Source organism: Miniopterus natalensis, chromosome 21, assembly GCF_054644295.1.
Source record: "Miniopterus natalensis isolate mMinNat1 chromosome 21, mMinNat1.hap1, whole genome shotgun sequence".
Taxonomy (NCBI): domain Eukaryota; kingdom Metazoa; phylum Chordata; class Mammalia; order Chiroptera; family Miniopteridae; genus Miniopterus; species Miniopterus natalensis.
This window is the reverse complement of record NC_142101.1, coordinates 14,637,520-14,649,524: the sequence shown is the minus strand read 5'-3', so window position 1 is coordinate 14,649,524 and position 12,005 is coordinate 14,637,520. Positions and strand designations below refer to the sequence as shown.

Genomic DNA, 12,005 nt, shown 5'->3' with positions numbered 1-12,005 from the left:
TTCTTTCTGTAGGAAAAGTTTAGCTCTAATTTTGAGATATAAGTCTTGCTGTATTTATGTAAAAATTAGTCTTAGAATAGTACTTAGCACGTAGTAGGCGCTCAGTGGTATGCAGCTGATTTGTGGCTTAGTGTAGAGGTGGAATCAAGGTTTTAAACAAGACAAGTGGATAGCAAAAGAATGGTTAAAAACATTACAAAGGAAGCACATTTTTTCACATATAAGTAAACCTGGATCTTAGCCATGGTAATCTTCTGAGATGCATATTCCACGGTTTTTAATGCTTTTAAAAAAGAGGCATTTATAACTTGAGGAATGTGGATACTTGTTTTAGAACTAGAAAAAGATAAGGCAAGTAGTGGGAAAAGTTCATCTGGAGCCTTGTCGATGGAGCTGTTTAGCAGTGGGTGGCGAGTGCCCAAGGGTGACTATGGAGAGCCAGTTGGGAAAGGTGAAGGGACACTGGGTCCTTCCTTATGAATGGCAGTCTAGTGAGGTTAGAAATAATATGGGATCTGAAAACATATGTTCAAATTCAGAGAAATTATTAGACCTATGATTCATTCCTCCAGTCAGTCTTGGTTGTAGTTAATTGAGTAACTACGTAGTCAGGTCCTGTACTAGGCACTGGAGGCACAGTCCTGGAAAAAATGCTCACAGTGTCTCCCTGTTAGTTATTGTTATAAGAGTTATGAATGAAAAGTGGAGTATAACACCCACGTCAGTACTAGGGGCTTTATTTTTATAGGATAGACAGGGCAGAACTTACCAAAACTGTTTCTTTATCCAAAAACAAAAAGTTCTTCTAAAATGGCCATAAATATACATTCTTATTGCGTGATCCTCGCAGAACTACTAAAACATTGACAGTTTACCAGTGATGGAAGATAAAGCAGTTTATAATGATGAAACAGAAGTATCCTGGTGTCAGTCTAATAAAGCTGAGATAATCTTACAAAACGTACATCAAATGCAAGTCACCTGGTCAGGAAGACATCTTTATTATTGGTTTTAAAGCACCCAAGCTACTTGTGGAACCAGTTGAAGCCGTTTAGACAAAAGCTTATTGGAGAAAAGCCAAAATATAGATAGAGAATGCAATTTACCTTTAGATTGGAGAAAAGATCTAGCTACTGCAATTCATTACTTTAAAAAAATTAAGCCTGGGTGCTTCTGTTTGTTAAAAAAGAAAAATAACCATTGTGTCACAGGAGAGGCTGTTTGTATTATGGGAGGCTCTGGTTTTGAACCGTCTAGACACTGAAAGTGCCTATCAAAATGTAAACTTCACGTGGGCGGGACTCTTGTCTATTTTGTCTGCTGCTCTTTCTGAAGGGCCTTGAATGGTGCTTGGCTTTAGCAGGTCTCGGTGTTTTTAAATGAAGGAAGGAATGAAAAGCATAGTAACAAATGGTGTCAATACGTATATAGGAAGGAAAGTAATGTAACATTTAACATAGAAAAAACAATTTGCAGGGGTGAAATAAGTGGAGTGTATGGAAAGAAGCTATAAAACTGATGATTTTATACTAACAAAATAAGTAGAAAAATATAAGGGAACAGTTCACCCAGAATGTGGCCACGAAATCAGATAATCAAATGACAAGGCTGTTTGAAAGGGTGTTGAATTGCATTATGTTCAATTTGTAAACGCCAAGTGAGAGATAACTACATTCTTACTCAGGGGTGGCTACCATAAGACTTTCAAAGGATTGTTTTGCCTCCGATGTGACATTACAAAACTGTAGTTGGAAGGTACAAGAGTGTGGGTGTAGGCACACCTGCCCGGGTCTGTCCATAACCACTGTCCTGTATTTGAAGAGGGTGCTCTTAATGCGAATCTTCATCGGCATTTTTTCCACGTTGCCAGAGACCAGTGTGTAACTCACTGGCATGTGCCTTGTCCTTTGTTTCGCTGTCCTGACTTGCCCTGCCCAGTGATGCTGTGACGCTCAGCCTGCTCAAGGGCTTTTGCTCGGGGAAGAGCCACCCAGTTCCTGGTGACTCCTGCATGGGCTGGATCGGCCAGCCCTGTCACTCCCAGCACTCCGTCACTGTGTTACTCCACTCCTCACTCTTCATCCTGCCTTTGAATGGCTTCCTCCCAACCAGGGAAGTACTTACTGTCAGTACACCTTGGTTTATGGGGAGGCTCTCATTTGTTTATGAAATATCCACAATGAGCAATTCCTATGTATGGGTAAAAATTACTGATTACGGTAAAATCACAGAGCAGTAAAATTAGCCACGCTATGTTAAGCTACTACTCTATAGGGAACAGAGTCACTTTGCCACCCAATCAGTATTTATTGGGAAAATAGTTTGTATACTGTGTGAAATCTTATCTGCTTCTGCAGTCCCAACTTGCAAATTTTAATGATTCTCCTATATTTTCCATTTCTATGTGATCCTTCTTAGAAATTCAAAAGGATCCATGGACATATAGGAAAATTTACATGGGACGAGTCAATCATGGTCATTTAGGAAATTGGGTAGCTACCAATCGCTAGGCACTGTGGTTGGGCCTGGGCGAAAAGAGTTAAATAAGACATTCCCTTCCTTGACCCAGGTCCCAGTCGGGTGGGCGACCAGCCAGCCAGGCACACAGTGTGAGGAGAGCAACAGCTCAAGGAAGTCCAGGGTGCGGAGGTGGTAAGAGACAGTGATTGATGATCGCTGGGGGTGTCGGGAGGAGCAGGGGTGTCAGGGAAGCCTTCCAAGAGGTTTTTTTAAGACCAGCTCTAGTTCATCAGACAGAAGAGAGGGGAGCACATTCCGGGAAGAGAGAAGACATGAGTCAAAGGTGCAGAGCAGTCAGCAGTGTGGTGTGTCTGGGGAATTCCAACGGGGCAGCATTTCAGAGTCCAGGGTGCTTGTGGGGAGTGCAAGGAGATGAAGTATGACTTACACGGAGATTGTGTTGTGCAGTGGGGAGGAGCCCAACCTGGACAAGCCCAGTCAGCCAACTCTTGGGCTGACACTGACAGCGATGAAAACATGCACAGGGTATGGTCACAAGGACTTTTCAGTCCTTCTGTGGCCATGTGTACAGTGCAAAAGGCCTTATACAATCTTTAACCTAAAATACATCTTTTCTCTTGAGGCCCTTTTCCATTTCAGTGATTCCACATTCTCATTGGTGACTGTTGACATGCAAAAAAATGGACCTTGTTAACAACGGGAGAGCCATCAGGACCCAGTTTTATTTTATGAAAAGAACTGACTGTTCTTTTCCTGAAGGACTTGAACCATGTTCCTCTTTAGCTGGGACAAACTCTTTGTTATTGCAGAACTGCCCATCTTGTAGTTTTCTTGTGTGGGTTCAATGAAAGATTGTAGATAGCCTTGTATCCTACTGAAAAAAGTATGCCCTCAATAAATAGTGACTGGCTGGCCAAGTCTATCAGACATTGGATATATTTGAAACACATGATGAGTGTATTATGAACTCTGCTGAATCTGTCACTTCTGAGAAATTCTTCATTTACAAATGAGTGCAACCTGTTCACACTCATTCATATGAATGCCCCATGTTTCCATTTAGCTCTGTAAAAATATTATAATGTTAACTGCTGTAACTATTAGGTGAAGAGTTCCGTGCTTGGCATGGGTACAGTGGTGTTTAATAAATGTCTGTTGAGTTAAAGAACGATTTATTAATCGCTTCTAACCAAGGCCTTTAATTCTTCAGCACCTTAGGTCAGAAACCTCTAAGTTCAGCATGCCACATTGGCTAACTATCCTAAAGAAAATTACTCAAACCTTAAAACATTCCTGTCATTGTTTCTCCATAGTCATAGACACAAGAAGCTATATGTAGTGACACAGGCAAATTTTGCTTATAAGCGATCTTGTTATTAAGCAAGGGCTATGGCCGTGCAGTTCTAATTCAGTCACAATACTGCCTCATGCCACTTCAAGGGGAGGAGAGCTCACACAGGGGCACACACTCCTTTCCAAAAACACAATGACTTTTCCTAGCCTATGCAAAGTGAGTGTTCATTATATAACAAACCCAGAATGCCAGGCATAAATTATTTGAATGCCACTTAAAAAAAAGAGAGAGGAAGGGAGAGGGAGAGAGAGAGAGAAACATCAATGGTGAGAGTCGTTTTTCGGCTGCCTCCTGCACACCTCCCACTGGGGATCGAGCCTGCAACCCAGGCATGTGCCCTGACCGGGAATCCAACCGTGACCTCCTGGATCCTAGGTTGATGCTCAACCTCTGAGCCATGAGGGCTGGGCTTTTTTTCTTTTTTTTGGATAAAGTTGTTTCTAGCCCATTTTGTTAATGAGAATTGTGGATTTGAGTTATCCATCCAACAAATATTCCCTTTGAATGGAGCTCTGCTGTTTTAAAGCCTTTTTTAATGAATTGGTTTAAAAAATAAGTATCCCTTACTATTGTCACATGGTTTTCAGTTCAGGTTCAATATAAGAACACAGTGTAGCTAAAGGGTTTGCCCATGACCTTTCATGGGCTGTCCTTTGAGCTCCGTCTCTAATTAGCCATGATACATTACAGGTATAATGAACTTTATGGGGTGAACAACACCGCATATCACAGTTTTCTTCTATACACTGTGAGCCTGGTGCATCTGTGATCTTGACTAAGTCGACCGAGTGGACTTATGCTTGCCTGGGTCAGTACAAGGGTAACGACACAGGAGAGTAAGCTAGTGGGCATTGAAGAGCGAAACCCAAGCAAGCAGTGGAAGGAGTGATTCATGTTCCAAAGGGGCTGGACACCTTTCATGGGTACTTGTTCATTCCCAGTTACCACGGGGACTGTCGTGACAAGGTGTTCCCGGGTGGCCGAGCAGTGAGCAATGCCGCTGACACCGTTAGCAGCCCCTATAGGCGACGGGGACTCCAGTTAATCAGGAAAGTACAAGCTGTGCCCTGGCAACCTCAGTGCATGGCGGTGATTCAGGATGCGCAGCGGAGCTGAGAGAGCTCGGCGCTCCCAGCCGCTCAGCATAATTCAGCGGGCAGCCTGCAGGCCCACAGCCTGACCAGTGTTCGAAGAGGAGTGATCAGCACCAAAGGGACCTTGCGACTTTTATTTGCGCTGTGAGAGAGGGAAGTGTTTACAAGATACGGTGCTAAATAAGCAAGTACATAGGTGGTGCTCTAAAAGTGACTATGCTCGGAGAGATTTGTTTTTCCTTAGGGGATCTCTGTATTTGCTATTTTTAGGTCTTTTGGAACATGTTGTAAGGGTCAAGTGTTAACTTTCAGAAGCCACCTTTAATAAGTCAGGATTAAAACCATCTGGTGCAGGGGGTTTTGTTTGTTATGTTTTTTCAAATTGGTGGACTTCAGGAGAGAGGCGGAATTGCCCATCCTGAGATCCCCACTGGGAGCTTATGGAAGTGGCTCTGAAATGGAATCTGTGCCCTTCCATTGCTCCTCTTATCTGCCCGCCCACCCGAGAGGAAGCCAAAAAGCAGCACTGGGAAGATGGGGAAAGAAGATGGTCAGGCTGTTGTCCCAGAGGCTGAGTGTGCAAAACATAAGCTCAAATGAGACGGGAAGCAGCGGCCGTGCTGTTTAGGGGGCCCCTGGGCCCCCCTGCAGGGCTGTAGCAGGATGCGAGGCGGCAGGTGGGTGGAGGGAGGCGGCCACCTGGAGCAGGCGGGACAGGGCCAAAGTCAGAGCCTGCTCCCCTCTGTCCCTCATCACGCGTCCAAGCGACGCTTCCCGTGTCCCAGGAAGTGACGACCAGCCCTGTAGACGCCGTGGCTCCGGGGGGCGCCCCCTCGGGGTGCTGCGGTGCGCGCCCCGCGACCTCGCCCGCGGTCCCCATTCCCGAGGAGGCCGCGCCGTCCGGGCACCTGGACCAGGTGCCTGGCTGAGCCCCGCTGGCGCCCCCAGGGGCTTTTGTGCCCCGTGCCCAACTCTTAGGGTGACCTGACCCCACCGCTTCCTGCAGAGGGGACAGCGGGCTCCGCAGGGCAGGGGCGGGAGGGCTGGGCGCCGGGGCGCGGGAGGGTTAAGAGCCGGAGAAGCCCCGCGGGAGCCGGTCCACGCGCCCGGAGCTTCCCCCGCGAAACGACGAAAAGGGACCAGCGCCCTCCCGCTGCGCCCGGCAGAACCCGACCCCGCGCCGAGAAAGGCGCCGAGGCCCGGAGCGGCCGAGCTCGGCGGGCGGGCGCGCGACCGAATACACGGGGCTCGGCCGCTGGCGCGCGCGGCGGGAGGAGGGGCGCCCCGCACCCCGATGAGGGAATGAATGGAGAGGCCCCCGGGGGGCGCCCGCCCACCCGGCCGCGGCCCAGCGCCTCGGGGCGCCCAGAGCCGCGCCCGCCGCTCCCCCCGGCTCGGCGGCGGCGCTGAGCGCGGACCCGGCCGGCACGGGCCCCGCGCGCGGCTGCGGCACAGCCCGGGGGCGCCGCTCCGCCGGGCGGGGCGCGGGGCGCTGTCAGGGCCGCGGCTCCCGGGCCCCCGCCGCGCGCGCCGGGCCGCCGCCCGAGGCGCGAGCGCACCTTCAGCCGCGGCCCCCGGAGCCCCGCGGGGCCCGGACGCCGCCCCCGCCGCCTGAGCCCGCGGCGCCGCCCCGGCCCGCCCGCCCGCGCCCTCCCTCCGCGCCGCCCGCGTCCCCGGCGCCGCCGCGGGCAGCCGCCCCCTCCCCTCCCCGCCCGCGCGGCCTCGTCCCCGCTCCGCGCCCGCCGCTCGCACCGCCCGCGGCCTGCGGGAGCGCTGCGCCCGGCCTCGGCCCGCGCCCCGCCCGCGCCCGGAGCCCGCACCCGCCCGGCCCGCGGGACCCCGGCGCGACCCCGCCGCCCGCACAAGATGTCGGCCCGGACGCCATTGCCCACGGTGAACGAGCGGGACGCCGAGAACGTGAGTAGCCGCCCGCCCCGCGCCGCCAGACCCCCTCCGGCCGCGGCCCCGATCGGCCCCCGATCGCCCCCCGCGCGCCTCGGGGTCCCCGCCGGACCCTGGCCCCCCTCGCCTGGGCTGCACCCCAGCCCTCCGGCGCGAGGCGGGGGGACTGAGCGGCGCCCCTGCCCGGGGGTGGCCCCGCGGGGAGCGGGGAGCTGGGGCAGGGCCGGGCCGGCGGCGGGCATCCCGGCCGCGTGATGGCCCCGCGGCGGCCGCATCCCAGCCCGGCCGCGCCGGGGGCGGCCCGCCGCCGACCGCTCCCCCCGCTCCGCGCCGGCTTTTCGGGCCCCTTCAGCCCTTGGCACCCCCACCCCGCAGTGCCCCGTGACTTTGCTTTTTGTAGCATTGTGTCCCCGCGGCCGCGGAGGGGCGCGGACGGCGGTCGGGGCGCGCGGGAGGCGCCCGCCGCGCTCGGGGGGCGTGAGCCCGGGTCCCGCGCGGCGCTGCAGGGACGCGCCGGGCGCCTGGATCCCGCGGGGCAGTCGGGGCAGGTTCTGCTTCGGGTCCCCCGTCCTCCGAGCGTCACGAGGCGCATGTCTTTGAAGGAAGGATTTTCTGTGTCTTTGATCAACTTGCCCTCAGGAGTTTTTGTCTCGGTGCAGATGTCGCTGGTGCTTAAGCTCCTGAGAACCACAGGGACGCGATCGGCTTGTTTCCACCTTGTGAAAAGTACAGTTGTGTGTGTGTGTGTGTGTGTGAGTCCTTTTGTGGGAAAGACATAAAACAGCAACAACAACACAAGTCTCATGGCCTGTACCTCGGGCCTTGGCTGATCTTCTGACTTGTTTTAAGGAGCTAGAAGGGTAGCAAGTTTTGGGGGGCTGTCCAGATCTCTCCGGTTGTCTGCTTAACTCAGGGGCTCTCCAGCTCTTGGTGCGCCGATGCCTCCACGGGGTGGGGAGAATAAGTGCTTTGGGGTTCTTAGACAAAAGATAGAATAGAGACAGTCGCCTCTGAACATCGGAGGGAGGTGTGGGCAGATTATTTGATCCTGGAGAGTAGGGGACCACGGAGGCTTCATATGATGATGTGACGCGAGAAGAGCTTCTAGGGACAGACTGTTGTTAGAAGACCCAGGAAGATGTCCAGAGTGTGCTTTTGTCCTCTGTGGTGCGGTGCATCTACAATGGTAAAGATAGTGTAAGGCGGCTGCTCTGTAAGTGATCACTTAATCTGCACCATGGCTGTTGTTATAGAAACATCACTGATACATGTAATTTTGATGGAGAGATTGAAGAGGGTCTGGGGAAAAGACGAAAATGTTGATAAAAGTTGATTTTAAAGCCAAGCTGGTGCAGAATTGTTCCAACAGGAGCTCTGAAAAGATTCCCGTTACTCAGCGTGTGGTTTGGGTGTGCGTGAAAAGTGAGACCTTTGTTTTAATTAGCAAAACGCTGTGTGTGTGAATGAACCTCAGAAGGGTGGGATGATACATTGTTTTTATTTTCTTCTGGATTTTGAATAGTACATATAGCTCTTTCCGTACTTGGATAAATAAGGTGGTTGACGTGAGAGAGCATTATAGAAATATGAACGCAGCATCACACGTATGACCCCCCCCAAAAAACCGCATTTTTAAGCTAAGCAATAATCGTGTGACAAATTTTGTTCTGAAAATGATTATGCTGTATAAACTCATTTGCCGTGTCTGAACATATTTCAAAGTCACTCTTACGGTCTTGTCCCTTGCTGCCATTGTGTGGTACATAACTATACCTGCAGTTACCTTCTTTACCCGCGTCCCGATTTTCTCCTAATTGCCATGGGAAATACGTATTGTACTACAGCTGTTAATTTATCAATGAGGATGCGCTCAGCTTTGGTTTTGAGTTGGAAGAGATATAGTAGTAGGATTGAAGACAAGGCTTCGCCCTCGCTGGTTGGGCTCAGTGGTTAGAGCGTCGGCCCGTGGACTGAAGGGTCCTGGGTTTGATTCCGGCCAAGGGCACGCACTTGGGTCGCAGGCTCCGTCCCCGGCCTGCTTGGGGCAAGTGCGGGAGGCAGCCAATGGATGTTCCTCGATGTTTCTCTCTCTCTGTATCTCCCTCCCTCCCTCTCTCTGAAAAGCAATGGGAAAATATCCTCAGGTGACCACTAAACATAAAAGACCAGGCCTCTCCCCTCAAGGAACTTACAGAAAAGGTAAATGTGACCCCAAACAGCGCACGTTAGGAAACCCTGTGGACAGGGCTGGGTTGCTTCGTAAGTGCTGTAGGTGTGTTTATTAAAGGGGCCAGCAGTGATGGTTATTTAAATTACCAGTTGGCGTCTCTCTTCATACTCTGGTTGGTAGTGACAGTAAATGTCACTGCCCATTCTTGACGTACCTTTCATCAATAAATAAAGTAACAAAGCCTCTTGATGGCTAATAGGTCGATGCCAGTATGGCCGTCAAACTATACATTTGTTTGTAGTGTTTCCAGTTACAGTGACATTTTAAAAACAGGTTGTGAAAATTTACATTCGTATGACAATGAAAGGCCTCTCACTCTTGTGGAATATTAAGGGCATAACTAAAAATATTTCATTACCGCAGGAAATTAAAAGAAGCAAATATGGTCACTTAAAGAGCCGTCTTGTATTTTATTGAAATCATTGGCAGTTTATATAAAAATTTGTTTAGTCGTACATAAGTGGATTTGGAGTTTGTATCCTTGGGTATATGTGATATCTACCCATGTCACTAATATGCATTGAGGATAAATTTAAAAATTCCAAAGGGGAATGTTAGCACCGAGCTTCTGTGTACTGCTGCTGTTTAGAGTAGACTGAGAGAGAGTCGACTGTCTTTAGGAACATTAGTGTGCACTTTTTCAGAAGTATTTTGTTAGGTGAAGGATTTGTGTGTGCACTAACAGGCCTCACATGGCATAAACACTTCATAGTGAAGTAGAAAAGGTGTGTCGCAGATAATAGCATCAATTTATGCTAAAGGGGTTTGATTTTAGGCTGTAAAGAGAAGAATGGGCATCTGAAATAATTTCCTTCTGTCGAATTACTTGGATAATTCCAGCATAGATATAGATAACATATTACTATTATTTTTATGTGCTTTTAAATGAAGCAAGAAAAAAAAACACGTTTGTGTGCTTTTTGGAAAAACTCTGATGATGCTAATTTTTATGGATCCAAAATGTCCAGGCTAGCTTTCCGTGGTGAAATTTTGGTCCGTATGAAGAAGATTGGTTTGACTCCTTTTGGGAATGTTTGAAAACAGACTTTGGTGATAGTTGTGTTGAGACTTTGAATGACACAGCTCTGGATGGTGATTCTGTTCATGGATCTGACATTCACTGATGGCTGTAACAAGTACTGGCTGTAACATAGGTGGCCGTCAGTAGCTTGTCCCCGGGAATCACTGTTAATAACCACTCAGCACCCTGTGCACACCTCACGTGTCACAGTACCTGTCACGCTACATTCTAATTGCTGACTTACTTGGTCTCCTTAATTGTGTACTTGCCGGTGCTCAGCCCGATGACTGGGAGCAAAACACAAGAGATTAGTGCCATAATGTTCCCCTTTGAATTTTTTCATTTGTCATCAAAACATAGCAGTTCCTGGCTTTGGGGATTCTGATTAGGTTATGCTAGACCTTAACTCCTCCATGTGCCTTAACTTCTCATTCGCTTTTCCCACGAGTTCCTTGCCTCTCTGTAGAGCAATCTGTACAGTTTGTTTAGATCTGAACTCTGTGGATTTATATCTTTCATTCATTTTGGAAATACAGCAGCCAGTAACTTCTCTTGGAATACTGTATGGCCTTACTCCTCTGTTCTCTCCAGTGTTTCTGGTACTCTGATCGGAGATGCTGCATTTTTTTATTCTCTACTGCATACATCTTAAACTCTCATTCATTTCTTCCCCAATGTTATTGGATCTCTGCTGCAGTCTATAGTAAAATCTACAGTGCAGTTACTGTTTGTAATATGTTGCGGTTAGCTACATTTCATTGGCTGTATTTAAATCACTGTTAACCCCTCTGTTGAATTTGGTTTTTAGTGGTAAAAACAGATAACATGAGATCTGAGATCTGCCCTCTTAACCAGCCCCTGAGTGTGCCGTACAGTATTGTTAACTACAGGCGCAATGTTGTACAGCAGCTCTCTGGAACCTTTTCATCTTGCATGGCTGAGACTTTATACCCATTGAACAGCAACTCCCATTTTCTTCTCTCCCCAGCCCCTGGCAGCCACGGTTCTCCTCTCTGCTTCTATAAATTTGACGAGTTTAGATACCTCATTTAAGAGGAATCGTGCAGTATTGACTATTCTATGACTGGCTAATATCACTTAGCATAATGTCCTCAAAATTTATCCATGCTATAACATATAACGGAAATCCTTCCTTTTTATGGTGGGACAGTATTCCATTGATTGTATATAACACACTTTCTTTACCCATTAATCTGCTGATGGACATTTGGGCTGTTCTCATATCTTGACTATTATGAATATTGCTTCAGTGAACAATTCCTATTCTTCTGAATAAATTCCTAGCAGTGGGAGCTCTTATTTTTATTTTATTTTATTTTTTTGAGGAACACCGTACTGTTTTCCATAGTGGCTGCCCCATTCCCACAAACAGTGCACAAGGTTTCAGTTTCCCCATATCCTCACCAACATTCGTTATTGTCGGTTTTGTTTTATTTTGTTTTTTGATAAGGGCCATCCTAACAGGCATGAGGTGATATCGCACTGTGGTTTTGATTTACAGCTCCCTGTTAGTGATGTTGAGCATCTTTTCTTATATCTGTAGGCCAGTTTTACATCTTCTTTGGAGAAGCATCTTTTCAGTGATAGAATGCAGCCTGTCTATTTTTGCCTTGGTTGCCTTTGCTTTTGGTAGTATATCCATGAAATCGTTTCCAAGAATAACGTACTAAAGTTTTCCCCCTATGTTTTCTTCTAGGAATTTTATTATAGTTTTAGGTATTACGTTTAAGTCTTTAATCCATTTTAAGTTGACTTTTGTGTATAAGTGAAAGGTCCAATTTGTGGATATCCAGTTTTCCCAGCACCATCTGTTGCAAAGACTATCCTTTCTCCATTGTGTAGTCTTGGCACTCTTGTGAGTGATCATTTGACTGTATATCCATAGGTTTATTCCAGTTAGTC

The 12,005-nt window shown here is 48.6% G+C and overlaps 1 protein-coding gene across 1 annotated transcript in view; it reads left to right on the top strand.

The window, feature by feature from the left end:
* The first annotated feature begins 6,775 nt into the window (after positions 1–6,775).
* MARK1 (microtubule affinity regulating kinase 1) overlaps positions 6,776–12,005 on the top strand; it is a 47,858-nt gene continuing 42,628 nt past the window's right edge. The window contains exon 1 of the mRNA XM_087828933.1: positions 6,776–6,846. Within this exon, the coding sequence (XP_087685059.1) occupies positions 6,796–6,846 (51 nt within the window). The 5' untranslated portion in view covers positions 6,776–6,795. The remainder of the gene's footprint in view (positions 6,847–12,005) is intronic.